This window comes from Platichthys flesus, chromosome 3 (assembly GCF_949316205.1).
Source record: "Platichthys flesus chromosome 3, fPlaFle2.1, whole genome shotgun sequence".
Taxonomy (NCBI): domain Eukaryota; kingdom Metazoa; phylum Chordata; class Actinopteri; order Pleuronectiformes; family Pleuronectidae; genus Platichthys; species Platichthys flesus.
In genome coordinates, this window is record NC_084947.1 from 15,330,118 (window position 1) to 15,357,167 (window position 27,050).

At 43.4% G+C, this 27,050-nt stretch overlaps 1 protein-coding gene across 5 annotated transcripts in view; it reads left to right on the plus strand.

The window, feature by feature from the left end:
- Window positions 1-27,050, plus strand: part of LOC133933229 (uncharacterized) — a 296,679-nt gene that overhangs the window by 35,867 nt on the left and 233,762 nt on the right. For all 5 annotated transcript variants that reach the window (XM_062380198.1, XM_062380213.1, XM_062380189.1 and 2 more), the window contains 2 exons: window positions 13,788-13,830; window positions 15,640-15,874. In XM_062380198.1, coding sequence (XP_062236182.1) covers window positions 13,788-13,830; window positions 15,640-15,874 — 278 coding nt within the window. The remainder of the gene's footprint in view (window positions 1-13,787; window positions 13,831-15,639; window positions 15,875-27,050) is intronic.

The window sequence follows — 27,050 nt, forward strand, 5'->3', positions numbered from 1 at the left end:
TGTGCATATTGATTCCCCTGTTGTCATTGTGATTGGAAAGATGTTTGATATCCGCTGTGCTTCCCACCTACCACCGTCGGGGTCTGGCCGGGACACAAAGGCAAATATATGACAAAACCGACTTCGGCACTGCTTACCTTCACGGTTCAGCAAAGTAATTGGCCTAGGGTGAACGTACACGCCCGACACTGGCAGTAATGTATTTGAGAAGATATTGAAAAAGCTGATGAGGGAGACACAAGATGTGTTGTAGAATACAAAAGTTAATAATGGAGGGGATTTTGACGAATGGACCTCTAAATGCATACTGATAACGGTCTAAATTGCATTCTTTTGCCGGCAGTTTTTTTTTTCATTTTTCGGTGTGTTTTTAATTTATACCTTCTCTCATTGACTATGCAAGGTGGCTCCGCCGTGGAGGAGAGCAGGTCACTTTGCGTGGAGGATAATGCATGCAGAAGAAGAAGAGTGGTGCTCTGTGTGTGTGTGTGTATATAAATGTCCACAGAGTTCAGACAACAGTATGAAACCTTGCATTAACTGTCATCACACGGGGACACAGCGGACGCGTCTAAAAGAGTCATGGACTCGACACCCGTACAATGTGCTTTTGAGTACATACATATTGTTTTATTGCTACATATATCACCCCCACACTGAGACATCTGAAAAGAGAGCATGATCTATACCAAAGCATTAATCATCATTCATTGTATGTTAATAAATTCAGAATTTCTCCATTTACCATGCGGACGTCCATGCGTGCTGGAAATGCAACCTTTCCAGAGCTCATAAATCACACACACTGAGGCATCTGACAAAGTACCCCAAACACAGGCTGTGGCGCTGCGATCCCTAGGGCACAAACACACGCCATCTAATGTGGTGGATTCAGAGCGGGGACCAGAGCTTTGTGACGCCTCTCGCTGAGGCTCTGCTGCCAACCCCTACAAATAAGGACCGTTCTCTGCAACCTGGGAAAATAGCAGGCAGCATCAGAGGGGATTGTGGGATGCCCGTGCATGGCCTCCTCTGCTGTGGTTTCTCAGTTCATCAGAGTCCCCTCTCTGCCTCAGTTTCTAGCTTGCTAGTGTGCCGGTTTCTTTTTCCTCACAGCCTCATGGGGCTGTGGCCGTGTGCAAACAACAGCACTTATACCCAGAGGGCTGGTTTGTGCCATGTACTGTGGGGACTCCCTGTCTTTGTCCAACAGGCCCCAACGAAATGCGCAGATTTCTTTCATATTTGAGTGGTTATCTGGAATGAAAATCTGCAGCCTTGTTGTGGAATGTTTTGTTCCTTGCAATGTAATAGACAATATTATTATAATATGTAAGAAATGGAGAATTTAGGGGAATTTATTTGCCTGTTGTCTTGCAGTTACCCAGTGTTGACAATGGCGTCCTCTTAGTTCTTCAGCAGTTCACCAGATTTTTGACATATTTCCTCACCACACCACTAATGTTCATCTTCAAATTATGTGGATGTCCCGCCACAGACGTAGACCTCAGCCACATTGTCCTGGGAAAAGAACGTTTTTTGTCCTCTTAACAAACTCACATTAGCTGTGACAGCAGCGCCGTTTTTCTAGTCAGATTTTGATTAGAACTACTCTGATACTGATATTGATTTGTTGATTATGTGTAGCATATAGAGTTTAACAATCAATATGGAGACTCTTGAATTAAATCGGGAGATATTATTTTAATTTGAACTGTCCCACACATGCACAAGCGTTTATGTGGTGGGGGATGTTGAGATTCTTAGCTTTGCAACTTCTCCATTTGTTTACAATCTTCGGAAAATCCCACAATTCTCTGGGCTCAGATTCCATGTGGGTCTGCTCATGATACAGATGTTAACACTGGAAATAGGGAGGGACTGTGAATAAGTAATAATTGCAAGACTTTCATTAGATATTCTTGTAACTTCTTTAGCTGTTTGTGGAATGTGTGCAGTCAAACTGTAATGTTTGTAAACTTAGGTCCTTAAACTAATCTAAACAATACATCTATGCTTTAAACATTGCAGATAATGCTCTTAAAAAGAGATTTCTATACAAATATTTGAGATGATTTTGCTCCGCGCTCCTCTATCCGGCGCAAGTTGCTCTAATTCTGGTGGTTCAGAGAGATTACCAGAGCCAAGAAAGACATGTGAGCAGATACAATAGCTTTACCTCTCTATACCACAGCCCAGATGAACAGAAACAGATTTATCTGCGACCAACTTCAGTAATAATGGCTGCTATTCAGGTGTAAGACTGTTGACGGATTATTTCTAGCCCGCGTGGAAGCGATCTCCATTGATTCCTTTTACACAGAATAATCATCTTTTTTACCTTTTAGCAAAGTGGTCACACAATTTCCGTGCCGTGAACACTTGCTTTTCTGCTCCAGATTAACAGATTAAAAGCTTTGTGACGAGGAGAACGTCAGCCCGGGAAAAAAAATAAGGTTTGAGCCGTCGCCACAGTTGCGTTCTATACATTATGGAGGAGACCCTCTGTAGTGTGATTAGGAAGATAATGTCATCACATGTTAATGACCGGAGTGTTTGCACTGTGCAAAATGTGTGCCCTCTGATATGCAAAGCACTTGCGCCGAGAGTGAAGAGTTTCCTCTCTGTGGGAAAATCCAGTGAAAATAGAGATACTAGTCTGTGCAGGGGAGAACAGACAGCATTATTTATCCATTTTTCTCCTTTTCTCTGATTTCCCTCCCTTTTACCCCCCGTTGGGTCTCTGGATCCTCTCCCGTCTCTCCTCTGTTGCCCGGGCCTATCCCGCGCCCCCCCCGAGACCGGAGGACGAGTGGTTATTTCTGACTCTGGAAGATGGTCGTGACTAATTGATTCGACATCTGATGGAACGTGTGTGTAACGTCTTCTTTCCCCATTGCTCCAGCCTCGCCACTCGCTCAGATGAGCGGGGACCATTAATGTATTGTGCATATATTTATGTACTATACGGCTGTGTTTGATATGAGAAATGTGTTTATGCCAGCCCTGTCTGTGTTCCTTTGTAAACCCCACGTAGTGTTGTCCCTGGTAATCTAAATTATTACTGGACTGTTTGATGTTATCCTTGGAGAGAAGAAACTGTATACCAATGCGTTCCCACTGGTCTCATAACAATGGATTATATGGCTAACACTCAAAATACTCCCACTTATTGTATCTGTTAGATCGCTTTGTATTGTTTTTACATGTTTTTGAGATGTTGCACCACATAAACACAATTGATCCCAGAGGTGCTTTACAGTAGGAATGCGTCTAATTCACCTATTGATGTTTCCTCTTCTGCTTCTCCTCTCCCCACTGTCTCCTCTCCTCCGGCCCTCCGTCTTTGTCCTCGTGGCGTGGCTTTGGGTCGAGTCCAGAGACCTAATGAGGCGGTTCTGATGGGCCAAGTCCCACAGGTCTAGAAGCTGCAGCAGGCCACTGTTGATGCCCACTGCAAAGTACCTAATTGATCTAATCATTTACCCGTTGTTCAAAGTAATCAGTCTCTGGTGGGCACACAAGGGATGAACAATGACAAGTGTTTAGTGGCTGCAGGCTGCTTCTCCTCTGTCGGTCTACAATATGCTGGCGGACGGGGCTGTGTGTGTTTGTGTGTGCATGCATGAACGCATGGATCCCTGTTTGTGTTCAGCAACTGCACCTAAGTGTCAGTCTCTTGAAATACCTCAGCGACTAAAGTTTATAGTTTGCTCGTCCAAAGTTTCTGTCTATGAGATAACAAATTTATGAAATCGCGATACTTAAGAGTCTAAAATGTCTCACTCAAGCTCACGTGGAGGGGACAATGTTTTGCATGTAATTTTAATGAACAGCGTAAAGTATGTTTCAAAGGAGTACCCTTCATTTACATCTTTAAAGGTCTGCAAAGCGAGGCGCGATGGAACTTCCTTTATGAGAAAGACACATTCAGTATATCGTGTGGTGAAGGCCACTAGGGAATGATCAAGTGTGCATCCCATCGACCCGCATCCTCTTCCCCATTACCCTGACATTTCATCCCTACATTTAATTCCAGGCCCTTTCTAAAGAGCAGGTAATAGTGCAGAGGGGTACAGGGACCCAGAATTAAGCAGTTTTACACCGAAGGGTAATTTGGTGTGATAAATGTGCCGTCGCTGGTAACTAATATTACATATTTTAAGTAGCGGCGGCGCGGCTCTGTGGCCCAGTAAAGGTAGCATCATTATTAATGTGGGAGTCGCTGCGTGTTTTAGTCAGGGTTACGGCACCAAGGTCAGAGCTACGTTTCACTGAATTAAAAGCCATTTTGAGCTATGGCACTCCTAATCAACTTGGACCTAAAGGTGCATAGCTCAGTTATAATGAGGCACCAATGAATTTAAATAAACAGCAAGATCTAGTGATTTATAAAGGCAATGTGCTATCCTTATAGCTCGTTAGCCATGACGGATACTCTTTATTCTCTGGGCCTCTTTACCCACAGGACCCGGAGCTTTTAACCAAGTAATGTCTGCCTCCATTGTCAGCGGATACGCATTTGGAGCAGGACACTTATCCCCTTCATTATGAAAAGTGGAGACACAATACAAGAGTAATGGTAATGTATGCCATCCAAATAGGTGATTTTTCTCCTCCCCTTCCTCCGTTTTTTCCGTCGATGTAAAAACTACCCTGGAGTTTTAGGCCCATGAATTTATCATCATATTTTCACAAAGGGTTTTTCATATAACCTAAAAGGAAGCATAATCCTTGATAGTGGAAATGTTTTGCATTTAAAGGGCCGCTTTCGGACGGGGAATTGATGTGGTGTTTTGGGGGGGGGGGGGGGGTGGCTGCAGACAGAGAAAGGGAAGTTCTAGTTTCGAGAGTGATCACTTATATAAATTTTAATGTTTTTATGAGTGAGAAGAGACGGTGGCTTATTTCAACTACTTTGCTTTGAAATAGTAAAAACTTTCGCAGTCAATGCGCCACCATTACTATGTTGATTAGGAACTTTACGGAATAATGGTGTTTGATACTCAGACTCTCCTTCCCCCACATTTTAGAAATTAATTCCTAAGCGGTCCCCCGTCTATTAGCATTGAGAACTTCTTATTTTTTTCTCTCCCTTTTCCTTTCTTTCCCAATATTGATCTGGCCTCATGCAATTACAGGTATTGCATTTCTTTATCCAAAGACCCTGGGAGGATAGTTAGCACTTCAGCTGGGGCCACGCGGGGCAGTGAGGCATGCACATGTAGCTGCCGCCCCCCTGCCGCTCGTGTTGGGGCATGCCAGGGCATTAGCCACTTCATCAGGTTCTTTGTTGCCCGCCTCTCTTTTGTGTTGCCCTTCAAGGACGTTGCAAGCAAAGCCATGGCAGCAGCCTCCTCTTTACATCTTTATTCGGCTCATTCAGGGGAGTTTTTGAGAAATCTGTGGATTTGGACAGACCCTTTTTTTTGTTCCATGCTTTGGATTCAGAATGGGTTTCCCTCTCGCTGATTCCAGCTCAAGCAGCGCACCTCGTATTAGGAATGACTGACCATTTTTCATTTTATGATATCTATTTAACTAAAGTGAGACTAAGTGAACTACTACGAGGTGAAGACCTGTGACTGAGAAAGTAATCGCTTCCCTTGTGCATGGGTATTACCCTATTCTGACATGCACTGCCCTTTTTTTTTTTGTAAATGCCTGAGGCCATCCTGAATTTATATTGGCACACAATATTTTCATTTTTCTGAAGGACTAAAATGTTGACTCGCCTTACAAATACACTTGTTTGATTTCCCATGTGAACATAGCACACAGTGACACCCATAGCTTTCACCATTCAGAGACTCACTCAGTCAGCCTCTCACTGTGCTCCGCATTTCAGAGTAATTTTCACTCCTGACACCACGGTTCTGCCTACCTGCCAATTTTTGTCTCGCTCCCTGAATGGGTGATTTGTAAAGCCATGTTCACCTCAACGCTCAGAAGATTTACTCAGGAGCGAGCGTGCCAGGTGTTTGAGCTGTCAGTTTGCTGTGTGTTCACAAACTTGCCGAAGGGAAAGCAATAGCCATCCTCAGCCAACTGAGGCTGTTATTGGAATTACGCTGGAATACATATGGTCGTTATTGTTGATTTGTAACTCGTAAATGGATTGCATTTATATAGCCCCTTCCTCGTCCGACACCACTCAAAGCGCTTTACAATGTATGTCTCATTTATCCATTTGCACAATGACATCCACACACAGTCACGTATGCATTCACACAGCTTGGGGTTCAGACTCTGAACTTCAGAGTCTTGCTCAAGGGCAGTTTGACTCACTCTGCAGAAGCTGAATATCAAACCAGAAAACTTCTGATCACCAAACGATTGCTCTACATCCTCACTACCTCACATTTGTTTACACAAATTCAAGTTCTCGCTTTAACTCATACATTGTAGTTGCTAAGTTTCTTCAAACTGTCCACTTAGCGCCGTTTTCCTAAGAAGAGCCACAGATGAAAAGCATTGGAGGGGCAAAGCATACCAAGCACTTGCTGTATATATCCTAATTGGGCAATGCCAACTTTTTGGGAATACTGCATAATGCAATTTCATTATTATGTCATCTTGACATCCTTAATACAATACAGTTCAATGATGAAGGTAAGTAAAGTAATTTTAAAGCAACTATTTCAAGCCTTTTATTAAGCTTTATAGAGTTCAAAAAACAGTTGATGTCTTGGGTAATACATGTTTCATGTGGATCTGTGTTAATTTTTTTTTCAATTTGTGCACAAAAAAGCTCACACATGACTAAGAGCTGCCCGAGACTTAAGTGGCCATTTTTGACAGAGTTCTAATAAGTACTGCGGTGGTCAGGTAATTGAAAATAATAACGAATCCCAAGAAAGGCAGAAACCTATCGGAGGTGGAATAAAGTAAAATACATGAAAAAGAAACTCACAACATCCTGGAACAAAATCTATGGACTGGTGAAACCAAAATCCAAAATACTTACTTGATTCTTGTTGTTCGGGGTTTGTACCCTCATGGTTGAATGCACTATTTGTAAGTCACTTTGGATAAATGTGTCAGCTTAATGAAATTTAAATGAAATGTAATGTAAACCAACTCAAATTAACTTTCCTGTAATATCCACAATTCATTGATTAACAAAACAATGTCTCTTTCCAAAAACTTCAGGTCCTGAATTCAAGATGTGTTCGGACCTGGGCCAGATTCAATCCTCAAACTACCTTGAAAATGTTTACATTTATCGGTTTTTGATTCTTAACCCTGGAAAACGTCCAGAGAATCAGATCCAGATATTATCTGGAGAATCCCTTTCACATGTGCAAAAAACACATTTTCCTCTTCAATATGAATATCCAGCCCTCCCTCCTGGAGACAATCCCAGCTGACATTAGAAGATAGGCGGGGAACCCAGTCTGAACATGTCGCCAGCGTATTGCAGGGCTAATATGTAAAGACAAACCATTAACGCCCATGCATATTCACACTTACGGTCAATTTAGAATCTTCAATTTACCTAATCCCAATCAGCACGTCTTTGGACCGTGGAAAACAGCCCACACAGACACAGGGAGAACATGGAAACTCCACATAAGCTTTCTGAGGCAACAGTTCTGATCACTGGACCAACGTGCCACCCTCAATATGAATATTTCATAATCAATCCCTGACTATCATCCAATACTTTATTGTATAGGGTTTCAAAAGGACATCCAAGAATTAGGTTAAGGTTACTTTATTTGTACCCATAGGTAGATTTGTTTTACAGCAACAAAAATACAAGGCATCCATCCAAAACAGTACAGAATTATAAACACACAGATAGAAGACAAGAGCCCAACAACCATTTAGAAAAGTGCTCAATGCATTTCTATCAATAGAAAACTGGATAGGGACAAAAGTGCAAATTTTGCAGAAACCCGTTCAAGGGGAAAGCAACGTTCACGTAATTTAGCCAACGATTTTCTTTATAAGCCTTATAAACCTATATTGTATGACGTTGCTGTGAGCTGCAAGACAACATTATTTGAAACATTACCAGACAAGGCCGGTCAGCCTCCAGGCAGCGGCCTCACAGACTCTGCCTGGGCCCGGGTGGTGCCTGCATTAGAAAGCAGCCCATGAAAGCTCCAAGTCTACTGATTCCATCTATGGCATGCAATTTACCATACACTTATTACTGCAGCAGCTGTTGATATAAAATTGGTCCAGACTTGTGGCAATAGCTTTTCCACACAAACGGTACCATTACAGGTACTATTACAGACCTTATGTTCCCCTTTTTATTAGAGAAACATTTGCCCTCCAAAAATAGTCAGGCTAAAAAACTTCTATTTCCACCATGCATGTAGTTTCCTAACTTTTGTGCTCTTAAAATCATTATGACTTTTTGATTGTAAAATTGAAAGCGTTACCTTTCAAATGAGACCAAGGTCATGACTGTAATCAAGAGGGTTGAAGACCCTTTTTGATATTTGGTAGGTTATTTTCAGGCCCGTGCACAAAAAATGGGTGCGTCTTTTTTAACGGGGTAGTGATTAAATTACTAATAACTTTAAATGTCACATGAATGGCGGAAAAGGAATCTGTGTGAGCTAAACATGTAAGTTAGTATGTATAGCTCCTTTGATACCTGCACACCGTGGCCTTCTAGCCTTTTGTTTTTTTCCTTTGGACTACACATCTTGCAGCGTTTTTCCTTTTCCTGGTTATGGTCCCTCCTTCCTCTCACTGTGGTTTATAAACAAGCTGTAGTTGTTTTTTGGGGGGCTGGAGGTCGCTGATTTGTCTGCCTCTCCCCGTAGGCCATTGAGGTCGCCGTGGCCCCGGAAGCATTAAGCTTCGAAAATGAGAAGCCCCCGCTCAGCTCCCCCGCTGGCGACTGGGAGCACCCATTGCCCGCTCCCGCCCTGATGATTAATGCCACCCCCATCCAGCCACAAACCTTTCTGCCTCAGATAATGCCAGGCAGCAAGCGCGGCTGACACTTTTAATGTATAATTAAGTAGAAAAAGTCAGCACTGGCTATGCAAATTTTTTAAAATGATAAATGACGCTGTACAGCAGCAGGGATTGATTTGGTGTAAATGAAACTAATTAAGGAAATGTCAAACATAATTAATAAAACAGGTTTAAGCTGCAAAACATTGTCAATTGAATGAATGAGGAGGCATTGGCTCCCATTGTTCAGGCTTTATTTAGGTCTTGTGTTTAGCTTGTTCCCTGCTCCAGAATGCTCTCTCCCCTCCTCACTCCCTCCACCACCAATTCCCTGAGAGGGGGAAAATAAATTTGCTTGTCTCTCCGCTGACTGTAGAAATTAATTGCTGAAATCTTGTCCCATCCAAGTGTTACATTCACACGCAGGACATTAACATAACTAATTTGAAAGAGCTCAAATGACTGCATAATGGAGCTCTGTCACCATGCATGACAGTCGCTGGTCATACCAAATTAGCTTGGTTTTATAATTGAAAAATCCCCCCCCCCCTTCTTATTTTTACACCAGTGCCCCCCTCTTACTTCATCTACTTTTTCGGTTCCTCCTTTGCGCCTTACTGTCCGTGGTGTCTCTCCTTTCCGTTCACTTCTCCTGATAAGAACAAAGGTTTTATAATTTACAAAAAGAGTGCTTGACCTATAATTAGAGAAGAGGATGAGGGGGGGGGGGGGCAAGTGGTGGTGGCAGAGTCAGATCCTTAGTCCTGGTAATGATGCTGGAGACCTTGTGGCCCCCAGGGAGGCGGAAGAATAATGGGATGGGCTATTTTTATGGGGGAGCAAAGCAATGGGTTACCAGCCGCTGGGATGCTGGTGCCCGGGTACGGTGCAGAGCAGCAGGGGCTAGCAGGGGGCTAGTGGGGGGCAAAGGAGGGTGAACACTCAACCTGCCAGACTGCCAGCTCTCAGCCCTGCCCATCAGTTCTGTACGTCAGGCTGATGCACCGCTTCCGGCCTCCGTGCCCCCGCGCCAGCCGCTGCCCTTGCCGCAGAGACGGAGGGAGAATGGGGCGGGTGGGCTGGTGGGCGGATGGACGAGCGGGTTGGAGGGGGGTAGAAACATCTGCCACTCCGAGGATAACAGAGGACTCAAAATCATAAGGTGAGGCGGCTATCGCGGCGAAGTGATGCATCTGGATACGTGGATGCATTCACATGCCTGGTCATATGTATGAACTACGAGGTGAATGTGTGCAGTAGTTTCTTGAACCTAAATGGATGAAGGTAGTTGCTTTTGTTGGGACTTTAGTCTGTGCTTAAAAAAAAAAGACTGGCAAACAATTTGACCATCTGAAGTCCAGCCAGAGTCACATACATTGAACTTTTTGTTTGTTTCTAAAAGAAAAGAATCTAGAGCTATGAATTATATTATTATTATTATTATTGTTTACTGTGTTGACCCAGTGCCTGGTGCAAACACAGATATTGTTGATAATGTGCTTGTGTGCAGAGTGTTGCAGCAGACCTACGGCTGCCAATATTACCCTGTTTTAGTTATACACACTCTAAGCACTTCTATTTATCATACTCCCACATAACAATTCTCCAGAGTTAAAAGAGCAAAAGAAAAACAAAAACAAAGTACAAGAACAGAAGAAAACAACAAAAAACAACAAAAAATAAAACTCTGGAACAGTAACCGCCTTAATTCCCACTGCATTTTCATTCTCATCTTTATTTCATTATTCCAGCGAGGACTCTTATGCTTGAAAAAAAGTAAACTTAAAAAATCCTGGACACCCGCGCTGTAGCTGTATTTTTTATGCATGACTAACCACAGCTCACAGTCAGCCAGGGAGATGAGAGCTTCTTTTTTTTTTTTTTTTTTTTACAACAACGCTCTAAACCCTGCTATTCAAGGATTTCAGTTTTTTGAAAAGTAGTTTTAGTTTTTGTGTTTCTGTCACCAGAAAAACGACCTGATCATGTGTAATAGTTCATAGCCTGTGTGGTGTTCTGATATGAGCTCAAGAGTAACTGTACAAATTTGTCCTGGCAACTTTTACTTGTGTATAAGGAGCTCCTCTTCTGTGTTTATTGTGCGATCTTGCTCTGTAGTAAAGGCAATCATAGTTGACTATTGTACTGTACATACAATGGTACAATACAGTGAGCTCTGCACGGCAGTGAAAACAATGGTATATCTATACAAAGACAATTGCTAATTGCATAAATAGTGACACATAAGGCTATTAGCAGCAAAGCCTGGCTTATAGGCTCACTATATACTGACGCTATGTGAATCCACCCATACTTATGTGTCATATATGCACTATACAAGTGGCTAAAAAGAAAAATATAGATTTACACTGTTGAAGACTACTGTTGTCTGTGTAACAGAAGTTAATGTAAATGGACGAGTTCACTCCTGCAACAAATCTTCAACTGTGGTGGCAGCCTATGAAAATACCCCCAAAAATACTCTCTGGTAAGTATGCAAATATGAAATATATGAAATTTGCAGATGCATTTGGATGTTTTAAGTTAACTGACCTCTGAAAAACATTAACGTCTCGTATACTTATAGCCCAAACAATGCACTGCCAACATTAGAAGGCAGTATACATAATTCATACTTTAATTATACACTTAGTTTATTAGGAAGTTTTAGAAACACCAAACTAATACTACAAGTCATGTACTCACTAAGGTTGGAATGTTCAGTTGTTGTTGAAACTGAAGGGAATGGTTGTTAAACTAGACTTAAATAATTTTGGAGTCTGCATAATACCAAGAGTTTTATTAGGCTGTTCTCATCCATTTGGCAGGACAGAGTAATGTGAATTTCAACACAGTGCATTTCAGTTCAGTTTCACAAATACTGAACATTGAAACCTTCATGAAGGTCGGATTTACTGCAGAACTGTTTTATTGATTCCTATTAGTCTTAGCCTGAGTGATTTGGATCAAATCAAGAACGTGTACAAAGTGTTGTGTTCTTGTTTCTGTAATTGCAACAACATCAGGTATAACATAAAACACATCTCATAAAGATCAGTGACCTGTTTGGCACATTTCCCAAAAAGTTTCCAAATGTTTTTTCACTAATCGTGTTATTTCCTTTCACACATTTTGCTTCGTCGTACAACCCAACCGTTAAAATGCCAAGGGTCACAAGTTAAACATATGCAGCACGGATCACAATTTATTACCCCACATTTGCCTGATAATTTTTCTCTTTTGACAAGCTTAGGTAAATCATGTAGCGTACGATGTAATGTATGAGAACTCTGCTGGCTTGGTGAGTAAAGTCTGTTGCTATTGGCTGTTTCCCCCTGTGGTGTTGGAGATCCCATAAGACCAATAAGGCTTGTCTGTGATCCACCATGACTGGAATCGCTGCAGGAACATGTAGAGGTCCAGGTATTTATAGAAACCATATGCAAATTGATCAATGCCACGTTGGATTGTTAGCGCAGCGAGTTGACAGTTAAATACATGTACATAGAGGGAGAATATGCAGCTTCTCCCTCTCTTTTAAGACAAGTCTAATCAGTTAGGATGGTCTCGTCTCCTCATTTCATTTGAATATATTCAGCTTGGACTCGGGCTTTAGGAAGTGTGTCTCCCCTCCCATGTATATTATCCCTTCCCGCTGAAGGCTCATTATTTTACAGCAGGGTGTGTGAGAGGTGGCCCCAGTGTCTGAACTCTCTGTCGAGGCTGTATTAATCAAACTTCACACAGCGGGGAAGGGTCCACCCACTGACATGGCACCGCTCACTCGACACTCGAGGACAAAAGGGAAAACACACAAAACCTGAGTTATAACTGAGAAACATCTGCAGCTTCCGAACTGGACCGCTTTTTGATTATTTTTTTCAAATCCATAATCCCACACTCTTTAACTCTGGCATCAGCCATGGTCGGAGGCGTTGAGTTTTCAGTAGAGCTGTTCAGACCATTTATTACTTCCCGATACCAATCCTGGTACCTGGACTTTGGACCACAATCCATGAAGTTCAACAGGGCACGATACTGTGTGTATGTTAGACCTGTTGAGAAATGAATTGTTCAATGAATGTGTGGTGATGTGGGCATTTCATCTCATAAGCCCTGCTTGTGTGGGCACCTTTTTTATTTACAAATCAAGCAGCAGCATATTTGTAATTGGCGACATTAGTGTTGCTCTCGAAACTCTACGAAGTTTTACATACAAATGTCACCGTTTTACTTGTGGGACTTTCCAGCATGAAATATTCCCAACTTGCCAACTACGGCTACAGCGACTGCACTGGAAATCACTAGTTCCTTACCGCTCAATACTTCCCAGTGGTAGAACAGTACAGCTGCTGTTTTGGAGCAGCAAATAATTGATTTTCAGGTAAAGAAAGTCGTGGCTTTATGCAGGTGATTTTGATACCAACATACCGATGTTGGTATCAAAATATCATTACACATATATCAACAATAATTAATTGGTAGTGGGCAAGCAAGTTTTGGGCCATAACTCATGAATTCATATGCTAATTATGAAACATTTTCACATAAATGTTTTCTGGGATGAAGTGGTGGCGTTTTATGTAAAAAAGGTCCAAGGTCAACTTCACAGTGACAGTTTAATGTTCAACAAATATATGCACTACTTTTTACCTCACCACATGTCTGGACAGATGTTGATGTAAACTGAAACCTGACTGTTGATGGAGGCGTTCAACCATGGGATGGTCTAGTTACAGATTATATTTTACAGATATTTCATTCTTGCCCAGGAGCTTATGTGGTAGATCATGTAGTACATGTCAGTGTACTACATGATTAAGTCAATGTTTTTAACATTGTTCTTCTTTTCTGTTTCTCCACAGTGGACAACAGGATATTTGCATGGGGAAACGGCACCAGTGGACAGTAAGTCAATTCATACTAGCATTATAATGTCCTATAGGAGTTTTCCCAGCACAATCGGCATACGTCCGATGAAAAAATAAAAAGAATCATCCAAATGGTAGCATCGTAGATTCAAACTGTGAAAATCTAGCAGAATAACATAAGAACTAGTGGATGTAATAATGTGTTATAATCAGACTATACATGTTAACGGGAATATGAACAGGATATTCTATTAGCATCTCACGTAAACATCATAACTGACATATTGTGTTATTCTGAATAAAGTCAATAGACGGAATGTTGGAGTCCATGTAAACGTAGTCAGTTTGTTAAGGTTAAGAATATGTAATGATACTCGGGTGTCAACCCTTTAGCTATCTTTGTTTAGCTTTGTTCTGCCTCATTGTCGACGTACAAGACAAGATTTACAACCTTCACAACTGTAAATAAAACTGCAGAAAGAAGTCAGATAGAGACAGGCATAGTTATACACAAACTGTTGTTTTGCTGCTGATGAGCTTCCTTGTTAAAACTCCTCCAGCCAGGAGCCAGTCTGGCTGTAATGACATGTTAAGGCCTGGGGGCTGCAGTGATTCTGTGGCCCTCGAGTACTCAAACAGCAGCATAGCAGCCCCTTAGAGGAATACATAAAAGAAACAAAGGCATCACTTCTCTCTCTCTCTCACCATCTCCCTCACCGTTGTCCCTTATTCTTCTCCTCTCGCTCTCCGCTTCTCTGTCTCGGTCTCTCTCCCCTCTCATGATGCTTTGACCCCTCTAAGCAGGTCGAGGCTCTTGTGGGGAGCTTATAGTTGGAGGAGCCTATAGTTGGAGCTCCACAACACCCACTGCCAGAGCAAAGGGTGAGCTCTGTTACACAACTGGCACTCTGATATCTGAAAACTCCTCAGCTCTCCTGTGTGTCTCACTGGAGGCGAGAGAGGAGGAGAGTACAAGGGAGATTTGTAAATTTAAACTGGCAAACTTTCTGATGGAAATAGCACTGACCCCAGAGTGGTCTTGTCTTGAGTTGAAGCATTGTTGTAATCAATACTGGCTCTCGTGGGGATGACGGGCGAGGACCTTTCGTTCCCCGTTTGTGGAAATAATGGAGAAGACCGTTTGTTATTTTTCCCAGACATGCCGCAAACTAGCAGATATGGCCGGGGCATCGCAGGTTATGACGCCGGCTCAGGGAAACAAATACAAAGAGGAGCATTTTATCAAGAAGCAAACACTGGAGCTCTGTTTGAAGCTGCTGGGAGCTCACAGGTCACGGGGTGCTGGGGCTGCGTTTGACCAGCTCATCTTGAATCGGGGTCTTGGATGTTCTTTGTTCGCTCACACTAGGGACAGACAGACAGAAACACAACTCCCAGCTATGTAGGCCTACGTAAAGTCATTTGTACAGCTACAAATTGAGTTAGGTTGAGTTATTATTTCTTCCCCTGGAACGAAAACTGACCTCGCTGAAATATACCTCTTCCCCGTGCTGTATATGTGACTGTGTGTAGAGAAAACATACCATAAAGCCAACAAAAAGGTATTGCTGTCGCGGCGTAAGCTCAACGTGATATCCACGGAGATCTCATGTTATGTTGTTCTTAAAGTGTTCTCAAAATGACTCATCGTAGAAAGACATTAAGCACATTTTTACATTCAAAGTCAAGTGAAGGCATATTTACTCATGAGTCAGTGCAATAAAATGTGTTACATAAAAAAACAGGCTTCATGTATCAACACAATATAATTTATATCGTACAAAATACCACAAATATTGATCGCCAAGAAACTGTGAAAATGTATTTTCTCTCTGCTTTGTCTCAGGCTTGGAGACGGGGAGAGAGAAGTTAAGGACCATCCAGTCGAGGTGAAGTTGCAACAGGAACTAGAAGTAACAGGAAGTGGCACCGGTGTGAATGTCGTCGACATCGCCGGTGTGGCCTGTGGAAGCAGACACTCCTTCATCTGGACTCAAAGTGGACAAGCCTACAGCTTCGGGAACAACTTTTATGCCCAGCTAGGCTATGACTTCCAGAAGGCCGACTTCAAAGAGCACCAGGTACGGAGATCATAAGCGGTTCTCAGACCTAATTACAGAAAATTTGCCTTTCACATATTAACAACCCAGCAGGAGATTCTATGGGTCAGACCAATTGAATCACATCGACAACGACGGCAGCGCGTATCAACCAAAAGTTCTTGAATTTCGACATAATCTTTAGCACCTTCTTCATCAAGTTATTTGTAGTCTTTTTATGTTTTCACACTTACCTCTGTCTTCAATGCGCCCACTCGCTCATGGTGAATCCTTTGGACAATATCTTGCTATATTCTCACAAAGGGCTCACCCCAGAGATTTTAATAGGTCGGACTAGGACTCATGCCAGGAGAATATTCGGACTTCATTGCATTTCTGAAAGCAGCTATAAAGTCTTTACAGAAATGATGAAATCAAAGCGAAATGCACGACTATCTAAGCATGACGCGCGAAAACTCGCCGAAAATGTGCACTCATCCCATTAAAACCCATCTGATTTTGTAATGCCCAATTAAAAAGAACTACACTATCGCTGCAGTATGATATCATTAGTTTTTAATTCATTGTTGTGAGACAGAGAGATGGGGTCTGACGGAGAAAGGCGTGTGACGGATACCTCGAGGGTGTGGATGGCTGTTTGCTGGTTGCCTCTATCTCCTTCCCTACATGCCTACCGTACAGTCGCATGCTGTTGAACCATACAAATCCTAAATTAAGTGCTGTGGAATTGAAATTGGCTCTCTTGTGAAGTGCTCCACTTGCATTCGGAGCTTAATTTTGCCTACTCATATCATTTGATTCAGTCCCTCAGTCCCTCTCTTGCTCACCGCGGCCCATCACTCCCTCTTCCTCCCCATGCTAAATAAGCCCATTTACCGCAGTGTGACAGCATCTAGGTGAATGATTGCCACTCAACACTTGATATATGGATATGAGCTTCCGTGCACATGTGTAGTGGATGTATTATGTCTCCGACAGATTTTCCCAGTCCCTCGCAGTTACATCAGTGCATTGTTATACTTTAAGTCTCCGTTTTTTTTTACTCGTATTGTAATGGATGGATTGAAAAAGAGGAGGAGTATTTCAGTCCACTCTCTCTCTCTCTCTCTGTCTCTCTCTCTCTCTCTCTCGGCCTGAATATACCCCTCTGTTTTCAGTTATTTCAGTCAAATCGGTACGGAGACGCTTACTATTAAAAGCAATTAAATTCCCTCAAAGTCTTAAACGTACAATATGTAACTCGGGGTCTCTCAATCAAAACAATAACAAAAGACCTTGTTCGACATCTTGAAGCAGGGTGGGATCGTCTTCACCACCATTGCCGATGTAAATCTACCACTCAGGCGCAAATCATGTTCACGAATGAGGTAATGTAATAAAGTTTTATTCACGTTACACTGCAAACAGGAAGGAATAATCGTGATCCATTACCAGTAATATAAACCCTGGAAGGAACAAACAGCCGACTGGGTAACTGGCCGGCGCTGGGTTGGTCAGAAGTTAAAGCAGAAATGGCCAACGACACCAGTAAAGTGGATATGATGCATTTAAAAGTTAAATGAAAAGGTCCCGTTACCTTTAATACAATGGAGATTTCTCTTTATTTTACCATCTTTTGAAACATTTTGAAGGACGAAAGAACACAAGTCAATATATAAAACACAAGTCTTATCGTTTGTAGTCATTTTAACAAAGAGTGGTTTCATATTTGTTAACAGCAGATTTCTTTATATTTTTGCCTCTCCACCACACTGCTGTTTTTTTCTCCAGAATGATCAGTTTGCTTTCCATGTTATCTGTTGTTCCTCTGGCCTCGTTCCAGCACTTACATAACACTTGCTTAGATAGAAATCCCCAGAAGAGATGTGTTACAGCTCATATGCACTCATGCTTTGAGGGGAGGAGGGGGCTGGGGGGGTCCAGGGAAAGTAAGGAGCCACCTGGCAGCAGCACGGAGGCCCAGGGGCCAAAGCTCTCACCTCTCCCCTCTGATAAAGGCCTCCGCATGACTGCACCCAGCCCGAAAGCAACTGATACTGAAGGGGCGACAGAGAATAGCACCTGGTGGGTTTTGTATCCCGGCGTCAACCTTTCCTCCCACTCTCGCCATACCATCGGCCTCGGATTGCCCCGGGTGGAGGCCCAAACCTTGCCCTCCAACCACCCACCTCCGTCCTCTTTCATCCCTACTGCCTCCTTGTGTGCACGTTGTTCTTTCTTTTTCCTTCAGTCGGTCCAGACACGCGGCTCCACCCACAGTTATCCCCCAGACATGCGTACTATATGATACCGGCTATTGTTGTATAGAATCTGTAGGTTGGACCTGCCAGCTTCACCCCCGAGGCTCTGTCTCTTCTTTTAATCTGAAACGGAGTGGTAGCCGACCGCTGAGATCTGAGAAACACTATATTCTGCTCTTTATCGTCCCAGTGGAGAGGGGTTCTGCTCACACCTGCGAGCCCTTTGTTCGGGGCCCACTATGGCATCTCACCTGCAACAGACAAGGTTAGACAGGGCTCCCGTTTAACGGTTTGACTGACACTATTTTAATGTCGCACCGTGGGGTTCTGTGTCTGTGAACGGAAATGAAAGTTAATCTTGTTTTTTTTCTTCCCCTCATGCCTCTGCACTCTCTCTGTCTGTCTCTCTCTCTCCTCTCATTAGGACAATGACATTGTCACTTTCTCAGGGTTTTGATGGATGTGTTTGTTCTGCCGACGGGACGATCCCTCTCCAGTTCTCCATGTGCTGCCTTATATCAACGTTTTGATAAGAATTAGTAGTCACCGTTGATTGTTTATCTGGTAGCTCTTGTATCAAGCCAGTATCGTATACCATAGGTCTGTTTGTTTTAGTGTATGAATTTGTCTCCTTGTATACACAGCATAGCTTAGTCTCTAAGTAGGTTAACACCTCCTAGCTGAAAATGTACCACCCATTGTCTGCATTTCTGTGGGAGCATGAAAATAAACTCTGTTCCTAAGTGTGACACGTGTGCAGCTTGAGCTTGGCGTGGCATCTGTGTTCAGCCTGGCTGAGCACAACTTGTTTGAATGTCATATTCATCCCAGTGTTTTGTCAGAAAATTAACTTCCTGCGAGTTTGCGGCAGAGCCGAGCATATGGCCGCCGCTCTCTGGAGATCACAGCCTAGCGGAGCAGGAGCTCGCCGGTGCCGCTGCCCTGCTCTGGCGGCAGATGCTCCAGGCTTCTCCGCGATTAAGTGGAGATCATCACTGTTTTCTTTGAGCACCGCTGTGCCTTGTACTCTGAAGTGTTCCGTTAATCACTGCCTGCCTCTCCGCTTTTTCTACACAGGCTGCCACTGCACTCATTCAGCTCGGATCTCCCTCTCGCCACTCGCTTGCTCACCGGCTCAAAACCCTGAACTGAATCTCAGCAGAAACACAATTTCTTACCCGTTTGCTTGAGAGATCATAAAAAAACAAATGTTTTGTGTACTCTTTATTTGATCGGATTCCATTTCTTAGACTCTGCTGCTGTTCATTCATTTTTAAGGTGGTGTGGATGTAGTGTAAAATGAGTTTTGTGCGGCTGAATGTTTTCCCAGTCTGTGGATGTTGCTGTAGTTTGAGTTTCTCCCCAAGCGTTGAGATGCTGCATTGTTGCCAGTACAGGCGTCTGAGGGGGTGAAGCCTTTTCTACCTCTGCTTTTTTTAGTGGTGACTCCTCCTTCTCTTTTTTCATATTATTTAGAAACATTCACCATCACATTTAAAGTTGTCAAACATAACTCTGTGTGTGTGTGTTACTGTTTGTTAATGTGTGTTAGTGTGTGTGTCTGTGTGTTACTGTGTTTGTCTGTGTGTATATTGAGTACATTCAGTCAGAATGCAGGTATAATGTATCACACGTATCACACAGTAGTGTGGCGTGTATCTCCAACACAAGCAACCATCCATTGTCATTGTTAAACATTGTGACACGCTTTAACCCTGATCAATCTTGATCTCCGACACAAATAATAATGTGATTAGAGGCTTTTCTCTGCTTCTCTCTACACAGAGGTGGAAAATAACATTAGATACTTCCTTTCACGTTAATCGCCTTGGTTGGAAGTCTAGCTCGGTGCACCAATAGGCCTCGGTAATGCCTTCTTTCTTCCCATCCAAAATAACCTATTTGCAGTACACCCCCACACACACATTGCTTAGCTCCTTAACACCGTTATTCTGCTCCCATCAAAGCCTGGCTTGCTTGTCCTGGTGGAGCGATCATTTCCCCACGAAAGCAGGATGGCATTACAGTGCTTTTGAAAGCATTTGCATGGCAAAGCAATAATATGCACCTTGTAAATAAAGGAGCTGATCCTGTTCATCGCAGGTTGGATTTCCTGGATGAAGCAGTGGGAAATGGATTCCTGCTCCATCTCCCATCGATGCACAGACGCCGTTCCCTAATCCTGAAGTTTACTTTGCAGTAACGGCTTCTTATTCTTGTGCTAGAAGCTCAGACAGACACATGGAAATGTGCTTTTCTCTGCTGCGTTAGTTATTTGGCAGACACGCTGATTAGTGGCGATTTTTTTATGTGTGCTTTTTTTCCAATATGTAGATACCCTGATACAAACTGACCCTACTCACTGAACACAGATATTAAAATAGCAGTTGCTGTTCTCAATCAACTGTAGAATTGTTTGACATTGTGGGTAATTTATTGTGATTTCATTTTTAAGAGGCTTTTCTGCTTTCATCCATGTTAGGTTTACAGACAGCTGGTTCAGTAATCATCCTACAGTGGAAAGATCATTTTATATCTTTTGCCATAGTTCATTTTTTTTTACGAGTGCCATGCATTCGCACCGTCTGGGGCTGCCTATTGTTGTGCCACACAAACGCTTTCTCTCATCCACTCAGAATCAAATCTATTCACAACTGTACAAATTGCTGCTGTGCTCTTGGCAAGGTGCAGCTAATTCTTGAACGAGGAAATTCCTTGTCAGGAGCAGCCAAGGGAGAAGGTGTCAGTTTGATACCACGAGTACACTAACGGCTGCGCGGGAGCATAAGCGTTCGCTGCGCTTCGGTGGCGGTGCGTTTGATTTCAACACTGACCACCGGTGATGCCAACCCTGTAGTCCTCGTCTGAGCTGCCTCTTGAGACGCAAAAACATCGATGGCCCTCCCCCACCACTCACTCAGGCTGCTGCTGCTGCTGCTGCCGAGTGAGGGTGAAAAGTAAGAGAGAGGCTGGCAGACAATAAAGTCGCTGCATAGTATGCACTTCCATCGCCTGTCTATTGTTCCGCTGCAGTTCCAAGTTATGCACTACATAGGAACTCGGTGTGGGTGTGCAGAGACCCAAGCTACCATGCTCATCTCCCCCGGGGGCACCTCAAAGGACGCTTGTTCTGTTCCTCCATTCAGGCCCTGGGCTCCCCCTGAAAAATGAGAGGAAGAGACGGGGAAGAGAGGGAACACAGGGATTTAGTCTCGGCTGTGTAGGAAGGCTAACCTGCACCTCTGGAGATGTGCGTCTTTTCAAAAAGTACCAAGACGAAACCATCTCTCTGACTCCTCACCCTCCCCTCTGACTTGTTTAGGGCCGCGGTGGGGGAATCGCTCGATACGACGACTTCTGCTGCACTCTGGAACTCACTACAGGCTGTCTGCATCGCTCTGCCTCTCTTTTTGCCATTAGTTGCCGTGCAAAGTTTTTGAACCTGACAGACGCATTATTTTCTCAGAGTGAACGAGAGAATATGGTGTTTGTGACCTTGTTTCAGTTTGAATCGTAACGCCCCGCTGTTTCCTAATACGCCCCTAGTGTATGTATCGCTGAAAGCACATTCATTACACATCAATAATTCTGTACATTTCCTTCCGGAAAACTAATTCTCATAATAGGATTTTGTCAATGTGATTTGAATAATGATCTCAAAACATCCCATTTTAGGCTACTTAACTAAATAGAATATTACTGATTGCGACACTTATCCATGGTTGGGTTTTCGGTAACCTTCTTTTCTGTTTCTTGCCAACAGCCAATTTTCTCTCAATTAAAGCATGATATTAGCACTCAGTGGGGCATAAACAGAAATAACCGTACGCGACTGAATATCATGCCTTGATTATGAATTTAGGAGTGGATGTACAGATGGATCCAGTTTCTACACTCCTATTAGCGTGCTGATGTTTTTATGTGTGTCTGTGCGAAGAGAGGGCAGAGGAAATCGCTGCCTGAATGTGCAGGGGTGTGTGTGTGTGTGTGTGTGCGTGTGTGTGTGCGTTTGACAGTTGGGTTGCAGGAAAAGCTGGAAGTAATCAGCTTTATCCAGTGGAAACCTCTGGAATGGGAGGGCAGGGCGAAAAGAGAGACAACAGTCACAGGTACAGTCAGAAGAAAAAGTGTATCATTACGGTCGGAGCCAGTCAGCGGCGATGCCAGTTGGCCAAAGTTAGCAGGAAGCTGTCCTAGTAAATGGCAGCAGCTGCTCGCAGTTCGAGAGAGCATGTCCCAGTCAGAGGAGAAAAGCGATGGCATCTACATTAATACTACCTTAATGGCCCATCTGGTGCTCCGTAGGGTCCCTGGCTGCGCCACCGACTCATAGGCGTTTGACAGGCAGTCTCCAGCGCACCAGACGCGCATGGCATGCCAAATGGCGGGGAGACGCCTCTGTGGCGCACAGATCTGTCAAACTCTGTCTGACGCTGTAGTCACACAGGCAGGCGAAGTTGAGGCAAGTTTTCACACGTGATTGGTTCTTGACATGGTTCGGGGGAGGAGGGGGCAGGAGGAGAACGACTGGCTTGTCTGTCTCTCTCTCTCTCCTCTGCACACACACACACACACACACACACATGCACACACATGCACACGCACACATGCACACACTCGCCATGCTGGATGCTAAGTTGCCATGACCAGATTAAACCCCAATGAGAAAGGCAGGTTAAGAGGAGCCAGTGGTGGATTCTCTCTGCTCTGATGGCAAACGGAGATAAGGAATATTATTTTCGCTGCGAGTCACAGCCTCTCTCTGTAAACAAATACTGGAACAAATTGCTTCATTGGAAGAAATGGCGGAAGGTCTTATCGAAACACCACAGGGGTTTCTGGCTGTAATTGGCATAATTCGTTGACAGAGCAGACTGCGGTCCATGATGTGGCACAGTGATGAACTGACTGATCATGGCTTTAGGTCTCGAGATCGGCCTTTTCAAATATTTAAAGACACTGCGCAATTACGTAATATGCACACATGTGGGAGACTGTGAGTTCCATCGGTTTATTCTATTTGCTGGGAAAATGACTTACTAATGTTTGTTAAAAAATCCTAATAGTATCATACTGTTTATTTCCTCATGTCATCATAGCCAGCTAAAATCTTTCTTTTAATCAATCATATAGTATTTTAAAATGACTTTGTATGAGTTGGTGGAAGTGGATGATCATCAGCCCCCGTTTAGTTTCACATCACTGTCGCAGTCGAGGCTTCTCTCCGAGTGGGTCACATTGTGCGGTACCCACCAGCACAGATCACAGTCCCAGAAGTACACATCACACTGCTGCTGGGAAACTACTGCTCCTTTCAATGTGAGTAAACTACACACTAAAGTACAGCATACTTTTTTTTTTCTTCCTCTCCTTCCGCACGGAGTACTTTAAAACATTTGCTGGCGTTCTTTTGCTCACACTTTTTTCTTAAGGACATTTTGAGAGATAGCGGCAGTTCAAAAAAAAAAAAAGAAATGGAACGGAAGGTTCTTTAGAAAATGCATTTCAAATGGCTTATCCAGTAGGTAGCCCCAGAGGACACCTCAGGGATAAACCTTGGCAAGAAAGGAAGATAGAAGGAAAAAAGTGAAATTGGAAAGAAGGCACAGCCGTGACTAAAACAGTAGAAATATATAGAGGAAAAGGTATCCTCTTAACCTGCCGACGCCTCTTCAGAGGAGTCGCAGCGCTCCATATCAGCATTCACTTTGTGAACGCTCTGCTGTGTTCTGTGTGTAGGGAAACAGAGATCCGCTGATGTCTCTTGCCCCAGACGGTCTCATATTTAGACAGCCGGCGCAGGTGATTTCTAAATGACTCACACCACAGTCAGACGCTGTCCCACTTTAGTTTTTGTTGTTTCTTCTCTGGCGTTATCGTTGATTTACTGCGTCGCGAGCGGATCAGCGGGGGGATGGAATTGTGCTCGATAAAAAGGGGGTTAATGTTTTATTTTAAACAAAACAAAACACGAAACTAAGGAAATTGATGTCAGGGAGAGGTCAGCTGGACAGCGGCTGCCAAGTTTTTGTGCGCGAGGAGACGAAGGGAGGAGAGGAGAAGGAGGGAGAGATGAGGGCTGAAAGAAAAGGCGAGAGGAAGATGGAGAAATCAGTAAATATGGGATGGGGGGGGGGTGGAGAGAAAATGAGCAGAAGGAACTCTTCAACTTTCACTCTCATTCCCAGATGTGTTGTAGGCAAGACGTCGCCTTTGAAAAGCTTGTGGCAAAATAGGCAAAGTACGAATACGCATACCCTCACTCACTTTCCCTCTTGCTCATACACTTTCTCTTTTTCTCTCTCACTCCCTCGTATTTCTCCTGCCACCTCTTTCACACCCTCTCCACATCTCCTCGTCTTTATCTTTCTCCCTGGGCATCTCCATTCCTTAGTGGCAAGCCCAGCTGGGGGTGTTCTGTGGTACTATGAGTGAACCTTCACTGTCTCCTTCAGCAGGCAGCTGTCCCTGCACAACACACACACACACACACACACACACTTGCTACCCCTGCTATCTTTGATTCACTCAAAAATATCTTTGCATTCCCCTTTTCTGCTTTATCTATATACATATGTGAATGAGTTCAATGTATAATTTACAAAATAAACCTCACTTGTGATTTGATGCGGACATTGCCAGGATGGAATAAAGTCCGAATTTGTTTATTTATTTTGAAAACCACCTATGAAAAGAGCCCTGCATTGACCAGCGTTCTTTGTTTTGCAATCTACTGTAAGGCCACTAGAGGGCGCTTATATGATGCTGTGCGCCCTTATGTCAGGGATTTGTATTAAGGAGCCTTTCAAATCTTCTTTCAAATGTTCCTCATTCAATCAATAAGAACCATCCTGCAGCGTCATGTTCTCAACAATGCAGGGACCTTAACCTATAGGTTAAGATCAAGCAATAGCTATTACTTGTACAAGAGGTATACATTTCCATCAGGCGTATGCTTTCTCTCAAACAAAAAACAATAATTGCTTCTCATACGTTTATGTGTTTGATATCTTCTGTGTCTGAGTCTACGTGTGCATGTGCAAGAGGTGATAATTCTACAGTTGCTCTGAAGCTTGAGCGGGGGGGGGGGGTTTATAATGACAGTAACACAGAGCATGCCCAGGCGTGCTTTCAATCTGCTCCCCAAAGGTAATGAGTCTGGGCAGAAGTCCGGTCATCCCCAACTTGATCAAAACCGGGCAGGAAATCTGCAAATGATTTATCGTGTCCTGCGGAGATTCATCAGTTTCACATGTCGGAATGATGCTGAGCCGAAAATTAAAAGGCATCTTTCGTCACCGTTGTTTTCCTGATATAGACGGAAGGAGGGAGCATGGAAGTGATTCTGTCAGGGTGGGAGAGGAAAAGTGTTTTATCTGATTTTATTCAGAGCATATTGCATTGTTATTCGATCTTATTCTGTCTGTATCCATTTTACTCAGATCCCTTGCTCAAGAATAATGATGTTATAGAACTATACAAGTCGTTTGAACGAGAGATATCACATGAACCTATTTAAAAAAAAATTACATTGCAAACTATTTGATTAATTAACATGGCTTATCACCAACATACATGCAAACACGTCTCCATGCTTCATGAACTATTATTCGTTTTTATGGAAACCCTATAGATTCACATGCACATCCAGTCTTACCTGATGAGCACCTTTGCCCTTCTGCGTTTTATCAGCCCGCAGACGACTAATGCATATTGCCAGTTAATCATCATTTTTTTTTTTTCTGTCCATGTCCCTTCCTAATAGGAGTTGGGTGACATGACAGCGTCTGAGTCCCCGAGTTGTCCCGCAGTAGCGTTACACGACCGTCCCTCTCGTGTTACTAAAACAAGCCTCGGCCAAGGGGGGGAATTCACGGTGCTCCGCTCTTCTCCCCACCCTCCACTCCTCCTGGCCTTTTCCTGTGACAGGGCTGCCGATGATACAGATCCGCTGTGACATTTTACATTGTGCTCCCTAATTGCAGCAGCTGATAGTGGGATAGCTCACATACAGCTGCATATTTCCCCTCTTTCTCCCCTTTTTCTTTTTTTTACCCCCCCGAGGTAGATTGGATGGAGCGGTGGACTGGTTTCGAGTGATTTCATTGTTCTCATATTGTCTGACGGTATGTTAGGTGTTTCTCCCTGTTTTATAACTCTATAAGTATACAGTAGCACTTCATTCATATATAAAACCCATTTATTAATACAAACTTGTAAAGAGATTTTGTTTACTGTTTGTTTTAAAAATCACATTTTCAGCATTTACATAAGTGAATGGCCTGTTTCCGTGGTTCTGTCCGGTCCCTCCTTCGCTCTGGTGCCGTGTCCCCGAGCGCCTCAGCCTGTGACTCCCAAACGGAGAGCCGGGAGAAACCTGTGCGACAGATGCAGCTCTAATTATACAGTTGTTTTAAGACTGTCAGGTTGCAGGGATAAGGGAGCCATTTGGGAAAGTGAAGGAGGAGGGTGTGGAGTAGTAGGAGACGGAGGGGGAGCGGGGGCGACGGTTTGATGGACGGACATTGTAACACCAGCATCTGGTGATAGCTGCAGCTGCCGTATCGTTTTCCCACCGCCAGCTTGCCAGCTAAATAAATATTGCCACGATCTGTCTTGTACTAGCAAGTGTAAATTACTTTAACACGTCAATAACTAGTTTACAATGATGTTTTTTCCTGCCATTTCAGAACATGTATTGATTTCACATTGCTGTTAAATGGCTTGAGCATTGTTTCCCCTCACTCTGCACTCTGTGTTTCACATAGACTCCCAACGAACTTGACAGGAACAGGAGAAAAGAAAAGGGAAAACCTGTATTGATCACGCAGTTACTCCACGTTGTCACTCTATAACTAAGTACAAAATTGAATTTTGTCGTATGGAATTTAGTGTCTGTATAATATCAGATTGGTGTCTGTTTTCACATGGGGTTTTTACACTATACTGTATGTGCT